At 38.3% G+C, this 15,202-nt stretch overlaps 1 protein-coding gene across 1 annotated transcript in view; it reads right to left on the reverse strand.

The window, feature by feature from the left end:
* Positions 1-15,202, reverse strand: part of DNAH12 (dynein axonemal heavy chain 12) — a 192,987-nt gene that overhangs the window by 124,303 nt on the left and 53,482 nt on the right. The window contains exons 22-29 of the mRNA XM_034658502.1: positions 14,832-15,114; positions 12,386-12,505; positions 11,729-11,885; positions 11,322-11,494; positions 7,992-8,144; positions 7,263-7,502; positions 6,459-6,704; positions 6,002-6,121 (exon numbers count right to left, since the gene is read on the reverse strand). Coding sequence (XP_034514393.1) covers positions 6,002-6,121; positions 6,459-6,704; positions 7,263-7,502; positions 7,992-8,144; positions 11,322-11,494; positions 11,729-11,885; positions 12,386-12,505; positions 14,832-15,114 — 1,492 coding nt within the window. The remainder of the gene's footprint in view (positions 1-6,001; positions 6,122-6,458; positions 6,705-7,262; positions 7,503-7,991; positions 8,145-11,321; positions 11,495-11,728; positions 11,886-12,385; positions 12,506-14,831; positions 15,115-15,202) is intronic.

A 15,202-nucleotide genomic window follows, 5' to 3' on the forward strand; every position in this document is an offset into this window, starting at 1 on the left:
GTAGGTTTGTTGTGGTTGACCTTGGGAGGGGTCCTCTCTGCCTCTTGGACATGAATGTTTGTTTCCCTCGTTAGATTAGGGAAGTTTTCAGCTACAATTTGTTCAAATATCTCTTCTAGACCTCTGTTTTTCTCTACCCCCTCAGGGATGCTGATGATTCTGACATTGGATCATTTCATTGAGTCAGTAATCTCCCGTAACCTACATTCGTGGACGTGGATTTTTTTAAGACCAGCTTCTATTTTCGTTTTTTCTTCTACTAACCCATCCTCCAATTTGCTAATACATTCCTCTGCCTCATTTACCCTGGCCGTCAGAGCCTCTAGTTTTGACTGCATTTGGCTCATAGAATTTTTAATTTCTGCCAGATTTGCTCTCATTTCCGCCCTTAGAGATTCTATATTCTCATTGACATTTTCGTTAATACTTTTTTCAAGTCTACACATCATCTTGACCATTGTTACTCTGAATTCCATTTCTGATAATTTGGTTACATCCATATCCATTAGTTTTGTGGCAGAGGCCACAGACTCATTGTCTTTTCTTTGCTGGGGAGGGGGACTTCTCCTTCTCGTCATTCTGATGAGGAGAGGTTGCAGAGTTGTCCAGAGCCCAAATTATTGACCAGGACCCAGGCCATGCACCCTTGTTTTATGGGGATCTTAGGGATGTGGGCTTCTTCTTTAAAGATTTTATTTATTTATGTGGCAGAGAGCCAAACAGCGAGAGAGGGAACACAAGCAGGGGAGTGGGAGAGGAAGAAGCAGGCTCCCAGTGGAGAAGCCCGATGAGGGGCTCCTTTCCAGAATGCTGGGATCACACCCTGAGCCAAAGACAGGCGCTCAATGACTGCACCACCCAGGCACCCCGGGTTGTGGGCTTCTTTATTTTTCAGCCTGCCTTCTGGGGGAGGGGCCTGCAGTGCAGATACTCAGGGAACCCCGTGTGGGTAGAGTCCCCATGTCCCCTGCGAGGGGGGATGGGGATGGGCACACTGTGAACCGGTATTTCCAGGCTTTTGTTCTCTGATGGCTTTCACTGGCGGTCTGCTGTGCCTCTTCTGAGAGAGCAGCAGCGGCTGAATCTCAGCCTCTGTCACAGAACAGAGGGATCGCGGACCGTTCTCCTCTGATGTTCTGGCCACTTTAACTCTTGTTACTGTTGGTGCTGCTCAACCCTGCAGCGTCCCAGGATGTGCGCCCCACACCCGACGTCCCAGCCCTCACTTCCAGGGCGGGCGCATCTCTGTTCTTTGTGTTTCTAACGCCGCCAGCCGCCCCCGCACGCGTTCCCGGAGTTCCCGGTCTCAGTCTGGATCCAGTGAGCGCACCGGAGCTCCGTTTAAGTCTGGTGGCACGTGCTCCCCGCTCACGGTTCCAGTCTGTTTTCTCACAGGTGCCGGTCTGCGAGTCCGGCGGCTCCCGTGCAGGTGGCTACCGCTTCCCAGCGCCCGAACACAGTGGCTCCCTCCCCCTTCTGTTTATCTTCCGATATCTGTGCGCGGTTTCACGGCTCCCCGCTTCGTACCTCAATACTCAGCTCTGGAGATGTTCATTTGTAGAGATCCAGATGTATCTTCCTGCGTCTCAGGCTGATTCCGTGGATGTTCAGGCTGGTCTGGTACCTATCCAGCTCAACTCAGGGAACTGGCTGAAAAAAGGGTCCCCTACTCCTCTGCCATCTTAACTCCCTCCCAGAATAACATCTTTAAAACAATGTAGAAAGAGGGGCAGACCCCTGCCAATCTAGTTTTTTTTTTAAAGATTTTATTTATTTATTTGACAGAGAGAGAGACAGCCAGTGAGAGAGGGAACACAGGCGGGGGGGTGGGAGAGGAAGAAGCAGGCTCCCTGCAGAGGAGCCTGATGTGGGGCTAGATCCCAGGACTCTGAGCCGAAGGCAGACGCTTAACAACTAAGCTACCCAGGCACCCCTAGATCTCTATATCTAGTGAAAATATTCTTCAGAACTGAAGGCTACGTAAAGACATTTCAAACAAACAAAAGTTGAGAGAATTAGTTGGCAGAAGCTCCTTATGCACACGAGAAATACCGAAGGAAGTTCTTTCCGTTAAAGGAAAAAGATCTCAGATGAAAGTATACATCTGCTAGAAAGAATAAAAACACTAGAAAAAGTAAGTAGGAAGGACTTACTAATACCAAAAGCAAAAAATAACACTGTATAGTGGAGTTTATAATATGCAGAAATAAAATACATGACAATAGTATAATGGGCAGGGGTGAGTGGACAATAAAATTACACCACTTAAAGATTTTATGTTGTTTCTGAAATGATGAAATACAAACTTAAGGTAAATTGTAATAAGTCAAGGATGTATATTATAACCTGTGGAGTGACCACTGAGGTATTAGAAATCCAACAGAGAAGATTAACAGAGTAATAAACACTATCTGAAACCCCAAAGTAGTCCATAAAGGAAAAATAAAGGAATATCGTACATGTTAAAAAGCAATAGGACATAGTAGGTTTCTTTGATGGCCCTTTGCTCATCTGTAGGTGCACTGAGCCACTTGGCCACACACCTTGCAGCCCTGACTCCTAGTAGTAGTTTTCAAACTGGAAGCTGTGGATTCATGGGTTGATCACTATATTCACAGGAGCACAAGAATTCTCCATGACAATTTAAAAAGTTCTGTATTTTCATTCTGCTTTTTAAAAATCCTATTAGCATACCCTGAATCATCTTGATAATTACCTGTGGTATAATATAAAAATATATATGGTCTTTATTCCCAGTCCTTGGCACAGAGCCCCTATAACCTTTAAAATTTCCTGAGTGATAGGAGTATCTTTGTTATTCTTAATGAGCACTTGTCAGTCACACCCAAGTTTGTGCTGAGGAGGCGACTTAGGGTGGGGACCTTAGATAGCCTCAGGGTGGGGTGGTCACAGGAAAAAACCCAGTGACTAGAGAGTTGGAACTTTCAGCCCTACTTACCAGCCTTTGGTGAATGCATTGGGGTCGGGGAGGGAGGAAAATGGCAGAAGACTGAGCTCTGTGAAAACTCCTGAACAAGATTCAAGAGAGCTTCTTGTTTTGCGAGCACATGGAGGTGAATGGAGAATGACATACCCTAAAGCATGCTGCCACCACCCATACCTTCCTTACCTATACCTTACCCTACACATCTCTCCCATTTGGTTCTTCCCAAGTTGCATCCTTCATATCTTTTGTTTTAAAGTAGGATCCACACCCAACATGGGTCTTGAACTAACAACCTTGAGGTCAAGAGTCCATATGCTCTACCACTGGCCCAGCTTGGCTACCCCCTCCCCCAGTCCCGGTTGTATCATTTATAATTAACAGGTAAACATAAACTGTGTTCCTGAGTTCTGTGAGCTATTCTAATGAATTATCAAAGCTAGGTGGGGAGGTTGTGGAAACCCCAGCCAGTTAGAAACATAGGTGGCCCAGGACTTGAGACTGACTGAGTGAGGGGCAGTCTTATAGGACTGAGCCTTTAATCTGTTGAGTCGGACAATAAGTACCTGGAGTTAGTGTCAGAATTGAATTGTTCACTGAATTGTCCAGTTGGTGTCCAGAGAAGAGAAATGTTTTAGAAAATACCCTAGAATCACATTAATCTGATACTGCCATAGGATGTATATTAGCATTTCAGTTTGAAGGTAAAAAAAAAGAAGGCTAGGGCGCCTGGGTAGCACAGTCGTTAAGCGTCTGCCTTCGGCTCAGAGCGTGATCCTGGCATTCCAGGATCGAGTCCCACATCAGGCTCTTCCGCTATGAGCCTGCTTCTTCCTCTCCCACTCCCCTGCTGTGTTCCCTCTCTCACTGGCTATCTCTCTGTCAAATAAATAAATAAAATCTTTAAAAAAAGTAAATGATGCCTTTAAGCCAAGTGATGCCTTAATGATATAACAGCTCAAGGGAATTGAAATTTTCACAGTAATATCAGTAGAGAGATGGAGTGGAAGAATTGAATCATCAAATGGAAAAAGGTAGTTTATACATGCTGAACTCAAGAAGTATTCACTGAACATTTTACCATAGAAACTGCCAAAAAGTAACATTTAATTTCAGCTACATGTCATCTATCTCATTAAGACTGTTTTGTTTCTAATTTTAAATTTTTTATTTTTGGCACAAAAAGAGACATATAGATCAATGGGACAGAATAGAAAACCCAGAAATAAATGCACAATTATATAGCCAATTAATCTTTGACAAAGGAGCAAGGATATGCAATGGGAAAAAGACAGTCTCTTCAACAGATGGTGTTGGGAAAACTGGACAGCTAAATGCAAAATAATGAAACTGGACTACTTTCTTACAGCATAACAAAAGTAAACTCAAAATGGATTAAAGACCTAAATGTGAGACCTGAAACCATAAAAATCCTAAAGGGGGGGCACAGGCAGTAATATCTAACACCAGCCAAAGTGACATCTTTCTAGATACATCTGAGGCAAGGGAAATAAAAGCAAAAATAAACTCTTGGGACTTCTTCAAAATATAAAGCTTCTGCACAGCAAGGGAAACAACCAACAAAACTAAAAGGCAACTTACTGAATGGGAGAAGATATCTACAAATGACATGTCTGATAAAGGGTTAGTATCCAAAATACATAAAGAGCTTATAAAATTCAAAACACAAATAATCCAATTAAAAAATGGGTAGAAGACATGAATAGACACCTCTCCAAACAAGACATACAAATGGCCAACAGACATATGAAAAGATGCTCAGTATCTCTCAATATCAGGGAAATGCAAATCAAAACCACAATGAAACACCACCTCACACCTGTCAGAATGGCTAAAATCAAAAATATAAGAAACAAGTGTTGGCAAGGAGGTGGAGAAAAAGGAACCTTCTTGCACTGTTGGTGGGAATGCAAACTGGTGCAGCCACTCTAAAAAACAGTATGGCAGTTCCTCAAAAAGTTAAAAATAGAACTACCCTATGATCTAGCAATTTCACTACTGGGTATTTACCCAAAGAATACAAAAACACTAATTCAAAGGGATACATGTGCCCCTCTGTTTATAGCACCACTATCTACAATAGCCAAATTATGGAAGCAACCCAAGTATCCCTTGATAGATGAATGGATAAAGAAGTGGCATATATACACAATGGAACATTATTCAGCCATAAAAAAGGAAGGAAATCTTGCCATTTGCAATGACCTAGATGGAGCTACAGAGTATAATGCTAAGTGAAATAAGTCATTCAGAGAAACACAGATACCATATGTGGAATTTAAAAAACAAATGAGCAAAGGGGAAAAAAGAGAGAGAGAGTCAAACCAAGAAACAGACTCTTAACTATAGAGAACTGATGGTTACTACAGGGGAGGTGGGTAGGGGGGTGGGTGAAATAGGTGATGAGGATTCAAGGGTACACTTATCATGATGAGCACTGGGTAGTATACAGAATTGTTGAATCACTGTATTGTATACCTGAAACTAATATAACGCTGTATGTTAAATACCCTGGAATTTAAAAAACTTAATAAAAAAATTTTATCTTGATTTTACATATATATATAATAGTTAGAAACAGCACTTATTCTTATGTGTATATATGTACATATATGTACATTTTAATGTCTATAATTAAGATGAAATTGGAAATGCATATGGCTTTTTTTTTTTAAAGCATATTACTTAAACATGAGAAATCCTTATGTTAACTATAGGATGTTTTGCCACTTGCAGATTACCATCTTTTCTACCTGCTAAAGTACACAACAGGATTATCGTACACATTGAAGTATTAAAAATCACAAGATAGGAAATAAAAGTACTCATTCTCTTAGAAAGAACGTTATCTTTAATGTGAATTTTGTTAACACCGGTATCATATAACAGAAGATACTAGAATTTACTCATCCTCATTAATGAAAGTGGCCAAAATTGGGGTTTATCCTCCAAATAGAACAATTTCACTCATTTAAAACGATTGAGTCATCAGATAAATTTATTGGCAGAATAAGTCATTCCCACAGGTTTACTCACATGATAGTCAGCTTCGGGAAGTTTAATACCAGGAAATAGGTCACTAGTTATTCCATTAAATAAGGGTATATCATGTGATAGAAACTTTGGTTCATTTACATCTTTAATTGATCGAAGAAGCTAAAATCATCCAAAGAGTGCAATATAAGTTATTTGCCCATATTCCCCACCTTCCCTACCACTAAAAGTCAAAGTTCTTCTCACATTGCTCTATGGAATCCCCATACTAAAATGCCAACACTATGCTTATTAAGCCAGAAGGTCCTTGGATTCTTATAAAGTATAATGAATAACATAACCCCAAAACTACTATTTCAACTTCACATAAAAAGGTTCAAAGCCAATAACTCTCTTATTTGCCTATTTATAGCTCCTGATCAACGTTCCTTAAAAAAAGAAAAAAGAAAAAAGATTATCTTGTACTGAAGCTTTCACAATGTATAGATTTAATACTTACCAGTATATCTTCATTTTCATTTGGAAATTTTAGTTTTAGGTTCCCAGCAGCCACTAAAACTGCTTTTACTGCTCGCATTCCATAGTCATAATGAAACTGTGACGAGAGCTGCTCCGAGCAGAGCCTGTAGGTCATCACTATCTTCACAGACAGAGGCTTTGCATTCAAAAATCCATAGGAGTAGAGGGAGATTTCTGCTATGAGGGCATAGTTTGGAACCATCATAGCCACTGTTCTAAAAAGAACCTGAAGTATATAACAAACGAAATATATTATTTTAAAAAAGGAAACCATTTTTTATGTTCAGTTAGCCAGCATATAGTACATTGGTTTCTGATGTAGTGTTCAACGATTCATTACGTGTGTAACCGAATTAAAAAAAGATGTATGGTTTTCATTTGGTTAGCTGATAAAGTTCTCTTTTTTTAAAAATGTGTAAGCATTTTAAAGAAAGATGTTTTTTCTTAAGTCTATTATGCTAATAAATCTTATATTAACAAAACAAAAGGAACCCATTTTTTAAAAGCTGAACACAAGCATCCCAACAGAATGCGGTGATATTCCAGTTTATTCCCTCAATGCAGCACCTTTTCATTAATTCTGTGATTTTTTTTTTCAGTAGCACTGTAATGATTTTATGTACTTTAATAAGCATTAGACACCTAAAAAAGTTTTGAGAAGTTTACCTGGTAGGTGATGGCAAAGGTAAAAGGGAGATTTACAAACACACGTGAGAAAATGATACCATTTTCAGTGGATTGTGCTGTTACATTTGATTAAATTTACACTCTTACAAAATATTACCTTAAGATTGTCTGGCAATTCAGAACGTCCCGCATAGCCAGGATTCATAGTAATGGCTACGAAACAGTTTGGATTGAGCTTAAGTTCTGTCCCTTCAAAAACAAACACTTCCAGTTTCTGTTGAATGGCTCTCTGAATGCAAAGGATCTGTTGAGCCACCACTGACAACACTTCCAACTCAATCCGGTTAAATTCATCAAAGCAAGCCCAAGCCCCAGAAGAAGCCAATCCTTTAAAAAACTAAGGACAAGAAAAAAGGAGAAGAGTTTTCTTATGAAGAGGCATCATTTGTTAAAGAAATATTTAATCTTTCAAGTCAAAACTTACCTTATCAAATCTTAACATCAAATCTTTTAAGCCCAATAAACCCCCAAGTACAAAAACAATGTCTTGGGGCGCCTGGGTGGCTCAGTCCTTAAGCGTCTGCCTTTGGCTCAGGTCATGATCCCAGCGTTCTGGCATCCAGCTCCCCGCCCCATCGAGCTACACCCGGCCCCGCGGGAAGCCTGCTTCTCCCTCTCCGGCTCCCCTGCTTGTGTTCCCTCTCTCCCTCTCTCACTGCCTCTCTGTCAAATAAAATCTTTAAAAACAACAACAACAACGTCTTTACCCCTAAAACTGAGTTTCAAGCAAGGCATAAACATTCAAATAATGTTTAAACGGGAGTTTGTTTCCGTTTATCCGGTTGGACCTGGCTGTAAGTTTGTAGCATTTAATATGCAACTTTACCTTTCCCATTGCTAGATAATCTAGCCCATCTGAACAGTTGAACACCACACACTGGACAGCAAGAGCTTTAGCCAAATCCTTGGTGGTTTCAGTTTTTCCTGTGCCTGCTGGCCCCTCTGGAGCTCCTCCGAGGTTCAAATAGAAGGCACCTATCTGAAAAGAAATATATATGTGAAAGAAATCCATGCTTAGCTGAAAAAAAAAAAACAACAAAACCCTATAAAAGACTACTGCTTACAAAATTGATTTAGTCTTATTTGTAGCTGCAAAGAGGCAGTAAGACCATTATATTGTTCAGTTAATTTTTAGCAGGCACTTTTCCAGCTGCACAAGGAAAAATGTATCAAAATCTCCTTATAATACCTCATGGGTATCCCATTTGCCTTTACAAAGAATCTAGCCTTGAGGTATTACCATTGGGTCAGAAAGCTTTGATTAGTGATGGCTGTGGAGACAGTTGTGGAGATGATTAATGACAATCTCCACGGCTAGCTGCCAAGAGCCAACACCTGCAAATGAGTGTTGTAAATGGGGGCCCATCAGTTGGAAGACAAACAGACGACCTATTACACAACTTTGTCCATGATTCACCTGGTTATTGCGCTCCACTCGTGTATGTTCTCCATTTTCTCCATTCCTACAACACTGTTTTGTACTTCTCTTACCGGCATGATCACTTTCTACCTTGCATTACAGTTAATTTTGTAGATTGTTTTTTCTCTCAATTAGTCTTTAATCTGCTTAAGAGCAATGTCAGCAGTTTCTGAATTCTTCCCAGGTCCCTGAAAGGACTAGAACAGTGGCTGGAAATTTTTAGAAGCATATAAATTACAGTCAACTCCAACTGTGGAGGTTGTTTCAAGAAGACTAGTATGCGGGTTAAGTATGAAAATTAACTCCTTTTAGAAAAAATAGGGTTAAGGGACCAAAGTTGTACATATGGTACAGGTAAGGCATACATGGGAACTCTCTGTACTTTTTGCTTAATTTTGCCATGAACCTAAAAATGCTCTTTTAAAAAGTCTATTAAAAATAATTTAATAGTAAACTTTGATTAACAAATCGTATTTTACATTTACTAAAATAAAACAACAGTTTATTAAAGTAGTATCAATATTTTACCTTAAGTTTATAATAAATGCTATGCTATTAATGCCTATTACTTGATTGCTGGAAACCTCAGGTTCTCCCCAAATGCTTACAAATGGGTTCCCTTTATTATGGATAATGAATCTTTTGTTTCAGTGCTAGTGTTCTACACAAGTGTTTAATGGGATTCTGATCTTACAACTCAAAGCTATGAGCTTCCACAAGTACAACTTCTGATTTTTCTGAGGTCCCAGATAGGACACAGACGCTTGAGATTCATTCACACAACAAATATTTAGGGACTGCGAACCTGTTCACCTCCAGAGTAGAGAACAAGACAGACATGGTCCCTGCTCTCTGGTAGCTTCCTGAGAAAGTAGTCTTGGTGAAACATTTTATCCTAGATGCACTGGCACCCTTTACTGGCCATTGCATCCATCCCCCAATTGCTGTATCAGCTACAAATAGCTCACAACTGTCTTTCTCCTGAGAATTGCCCTCTATTACTAGGAGCTACCTTATCCACAAACAGGTAAAAGCTTACTCACATCCCTGTTGCCCTTAAAAATGTCAGTTAGCTTACCAGCTAAAATGCGTTTATTCAGGAATAGCAGACAAGTGCAATTCAGAACACGCAAGCCACTACAAAACCACCGACAAGTCCAGAGAACACAGGGGAGGAATGCTCTTTCATAGAGGAAAGGGGGCGGTAGGTGGGGCCATTATAAACAAGAAGGCCATTAGAAGAAACTGGGAGTTCCAAGTGTAGTAGCTTTTTATTGGCTGAGTTGTGACAGTCCTTATTTCTGTCTGGGAAGTCAAGTACATCCTTCCTCCTCTAAGGAATGAAAGTACTTCTCTTCCTGTTGGTTTTACACAAGGAGTGGTAGTAGGACTTGAGAGCTTCTCCTTCTGGCCTCCCAACTCCGTTTCAGTGAGGTTTCCCTTTCTTAATTTTTGTACCCCTAGCCCCAGGGGTGACTGATAGCCAATGACCATAAAGGGATATAAAAGGTCCCTTTGCCTTAAAGTGGGGTACCCCCGTGATGCCGTTCATGCTCCTAAGCTCCCCATGAGATCAGGGCTAAGGCTATACTTCTGTTGGAACAGCATCTTTATTCAGCTTTTCCTCCTATTTTCCTCACTTCCCTTCACGTTTTTACCGAGGACGTTCCCTAGTAAATCATTTGACCAAGAATCCCCATTTTGTGTCTGCTTCTAGAGAACTCAAGGACACTTTAATTTTACTTCTCAGCACAGGTGGATTGGTGTTTCTTGATGCTTCTCCTCAATTCCGAGGTAGGGTTGCCAGATTTATCCAATAAAAATCCAGAATGCCCAGTTAAATTTGAATTTCAGATAAACAATGACTAATTTGTTAGTACGAGTATGTCCTGTGCAATATTTGGGACATACTTATACTAACAAATTATTCATTGTTTATCTGATTTTCAAATTTACCTGAGAGTCCCATATTTTATCTGGCAACCTTATTCCCAGGTGTTTGGGTTTTTTTTCTTCTGATACTCATAGCTTTATCTTCCATAGCTTCTCAACAAGCACAGACCCTACCACCACCCCCTACATTTCAGCTCTCTCCCTCCTTTTCAGCAGAACTAACTTGGAGTCCTAAGGCCCACATGCACTTTACTCATCTTCCTGTCATGTCTCCCAGAACTCCACTGCAAAAAACTGATAACATTTTCTGAAGCTCCAGTTTTCTCTTTAAATCTCTAACACTGTCTTTTTCTAATTATCCCAAATGGGAGTGACTCATGATTTTCAAGCATTAGAATCCAAACACTCTTGTATTCTACAAAAGCACCCAGAAGCAAATATTCATTACTATAATTTCATATAAAGGGATTTTGGGATTAGGAAGAGCTAATTCTATTCAACTATTATGGATAAGAGAATAAAATGAGGATAGCATGTTAAATTTCATAAGAAAATACGGCAACAAATCAAAATGTAATTTTTAATGTATGAATTAAAGTAACTTAAATGTTGGGACACCTGGGTGGCTCAGTCAGTTAAGCATCTGCCTTCAGCTCAGGTCATGATCCCAGGGTCCTGGGATCGAGTCCTGTATCAGGCTTCTTGCTCAGCAGGGAGCCTGCTTCTCCCTCTGCCTGCTGCTCCCCCTGCTTGTGCTCACTTGCTCTCTCTCTCTCTCTCTCTGCCAAATAAATAAATACAATCTTTAAAAAATAAATAAAATAAAATAACTTAAATGCATACCAATGTTCTGTAACACCTGTCAGTTAGAGGTGTAATGACAAGCCGAGGTGAGTTACCAAGATATTCATAAGCATATTTTACATTGCAATTAATGATATGAACTCGAGCATTTTCAAGCTCCCAATAATATCGAAGCTGAGCAAGCCACTGGAAATCTGTATCATGGGAGACACCTAGAAAAAAGAAAGTAAAACAAGACACATAATCCTGAAATGGGAAAATAATTCAAAAAATAGGTGTTCTATCATCTTTTATAACAGCAAATATTAAAATAATTTGTTTTCCAATTTATAGAAAAGATCATATAAAATAATTTCTGTTGAGAGAAAAAGATGTATAGTATAAATCTTTTGTTCCTAGAAGCTATTAATATTTTATCTTTAACATTAAAGAAAAGAGTCACATACCCATATCAATCATGTCCATGACCACGTCTCTGGCATGGACATCAATTGTAACCAAAGCTCCCAGAGTAATCCTGGTTTGCTTTGACAGTTTTCCCCTTACCAGCTCTACAATATCATTTAGTTGATTCTGAAGTTCCTTATGGTACTTCTTTAATGCCTACAAAATAAAAAGGCAATTAAACTGATGGTATATAGTATCTAAAACATGTATTTTATAAAACAGTTCTGATTTCATAATATATCTTGATATAGAAATGAATTATAGAACAGAATGAGTTTGTCTAAGCTTCATAAAATACTAAGAACAAGTTTCCAAAGGATTGTATAATTTTAATGCTAGATGTACAAACAGGTGGGAAGACTGCCTTTACAATGAGTAGATAAGCTGACTATGAAACATAGCAGTAGAAAAGAATGCTATATGTTTTAAAAAATGCTTTGGGGCACCTGGGTGGCTCAGTTGGTTAAGCAACCTACTCTTGATTTTGGCTCAGGTTATGGTCTCAGGGTTGTGAGATCAAGCTCCACTTCAGACTCCATGCTGGGCATGGAGCCTGCTTAAGATTCTCCCTCTCCCTTTGCCCCTCCCCTGCACACACTCTAAATAAATAAATAAATAAATAAATAAATAAATAAATAAATAAATAAATGCTTTACCTCTGTCCCACCACTTATAACTTCCTGTGTCTCAGAAGTCCAGAACATTTGAGAAACACAAAGTACAACTTGGCCAGGCCACTCTCGAACCCAGTCTTTTCTTGTGGATTCTGGATAAGCCTGAATAATTAAAATGCATTTCTAACTTTAAAAGATTATGGAAGGAATAAAAAGCCAAATGTCTAACAATAGGGAAATAACAGTATTTGGTACATTCATAGGCTAGAATATCACATAGTCATGAAAATTTTCAGATGACTATTTAAAAGAAAAATTGTTATAAATTATATTTTAAAATTGTTTATTTATAAAAGAGTAGAGAAATTAACACTAATATGTTAACAATCTGTTATCTCTGGAAGAATTTAATTGTTGATTATTCTAGAAATTGATTTCTACATGATTTTTGTGTTGCTTTGCTATGGGGAGTTGTCAAATTTCGATATAGAATACACATTACTTCTATTATAATGAAATATAAGGGTCTTATTAATCTGTAAAAAAATAAGTGAGTCTCATAGATTATATATTGATGCTGATTTAATTGAAAAGAAGACTATACAATCTAGTGGAAGACTGGATTAGTAGTTAGAACCCTTGTAGGATTTATCTGTAGCTTTTCTAAAAACTTATATGACCAGAGTATCCAATTTGAACAATTGTATATTTGTTGAATTATACATAATTTAATGATCTGTGCTTTTGAGTTCAAATTATACTCTCATTTCTTTCTAACATTTTTATATTCAAAATGCACTTTTTTAAATTATCCCTGAAATTTCATGTTTATTGATGTGCACATTGAAGAAAGAGTTTTCTTTTCTCCTTTTTTTTTTTTTTTGTTTGGATATAGGGTTCCATGATTCATTATTTGCGTATAACACCCAGTACTCATTACAACACATGCCCTCTTTAATACCCATCACTGGGCTAACCCATTCCTCCACCCCTTTCCCCTCTGTAACCCTCTGTTTGTTTCCCGGAGTCCATAGTCTCTCATGGTTCGTCTCCCCCTCTGTTTTCTCCCTCTTCAGTTTTCCCTTCCTTCCTCTAATATCCTCTGCGCTATTCCTTATGTTCCACATATGAGTGAAACCATATAACCGTCTTTCTCTGCTTGACTAATTTCACTTAGCACAATCCCCTCCAGTCCCATCCATGTCAATGCAAAAGATGGGTATCAAAATGCATTTAAACGGATTGAGGGTGGAGTTTAACCTTTTAAAAAAAATAATGTGCTTCGAGTGATATTAGTAGATTCAAATTATAAACTGAAAAAACTGCAGAACAAAAATTTGAAGTTGATGCTAATGGGAACTATGTTTTAAATACATTAACACCATTTTAGATAAAATAATGTTAAATGTAAAGATACATTATTACTGAAATGCATTATATTAACAACATTTAGAAATAAAAATAAATGACCAATTTCAAAGAAGGATAAGTTTCAAAGGATGTATGAGCGAGCCATTGCTAGGTACAATAGAAGGTAAATTTCTATACTAATTAAGGAAACACTTTCATGGATAATGTTGATTTTTTTCCTACATGTTTTAATCTGTTGGGGATCATAGATAGAGAAAGAAGAGAAAAAGTCAGGATTTATCTGCAGGAACATTGAAACTGAATAGAATAGCCACTGCAATAAGATGGGCTTCACAGGGTGAAAGAAAAGGGATACCTCACTGATATAAAATGAGTTGCTGGATTTTAAAAGGCTGCAGTGCCTTTTAAAATGCCTTTTTTTTTTTTTTACTACCTAACTGTTCCTTTGTGGTCCTAAAGACAGAAATATACTGAATTTTATTATTCAAGATTAAGTTAATTGGATTAGCACAAGTAAGGCACATGTAGTACTGTGGTGTTACATTTATTTCAAATATCATATACCCTCTTTTAATGTTTGTTCATCTCATTTTGAGTTTCTAAGTAATTGTTTAGGTGTAAACAGCAGTAGATCATGCACTTAACACCCCTGTCCGAGGTTCTTTCTGACCCCAGGGTCTGTACACAAGATACCTAGATGCTCTTCCATTTGCTCTTTACCTCGTTAATTCCTACTCTGGGTCTCACTTTCAATTTCACTTCCTGGAAGAGCTTAGAAATGCCCCCCCAATCTAAATTATATACAACTTATGATTTATCTATCTATATATATATATACACACACACACACCTTATAATATGATGTACATATACATATATAAATTATATATACCGTATTATTTCTCATAACACCTTTTGTCCTTTATAGCACTTAATCACATATTACCAATTCTTACTAATAGTATTATCTTAATAATGTTAGAAACAAAGAGTAAAAAAAAGAAATGGTTTAAAATAGTAAGAACCCATATATTAATTTACCAGCATACATTCAAAACCTCCTAAAAAGAAAGCACTTGTAGAACATAAGGTGTATGTTAAATCTTAGGAAACACACCAGCCTGGCTGCCGCGATCACATCATGAATACTCCGGAGCATTAAATCTTCCACTTGAATGAGCCACTTTTCCACAGCACCTCGCGCCGCAGACGTGGAAATAAGGGCGATCAGCTCCACTCGCTCCCCTTCAGAGCTATACATGGCCTTAATGTCCAAATTAGGAAGGAATTCCAACTTGGCAATGCCCTCGAAGCATTTTTTTAAATGAGGCTGAACTCTAAGTGGATCTTTGGTCTCTGACAAAATCTCTAACATTTCATCATTAGATAAGAAGAAAAAACTAGAGAAAAACATGAAAATACAAACGCTTTCGTTATTTTCATCACGTATCAGAAAATGCTTTCAGTTATAGCACAAATTAATTATCC

Source organism: Ailuropoda melanoleuca, chromosome 4 (genome assembly GCF_002007445.2).
Source record: "Ailuropoda melanoleuca isolate Jingjing chromosome 4, ASM200744v2, whole genome shotgun sequence".
NCBI lineage: Eukaryota > Metazoa > Chordata > Mammalia > Carnivora > Ursidae > Ailuropoda > Ailuropoda melanoleuca.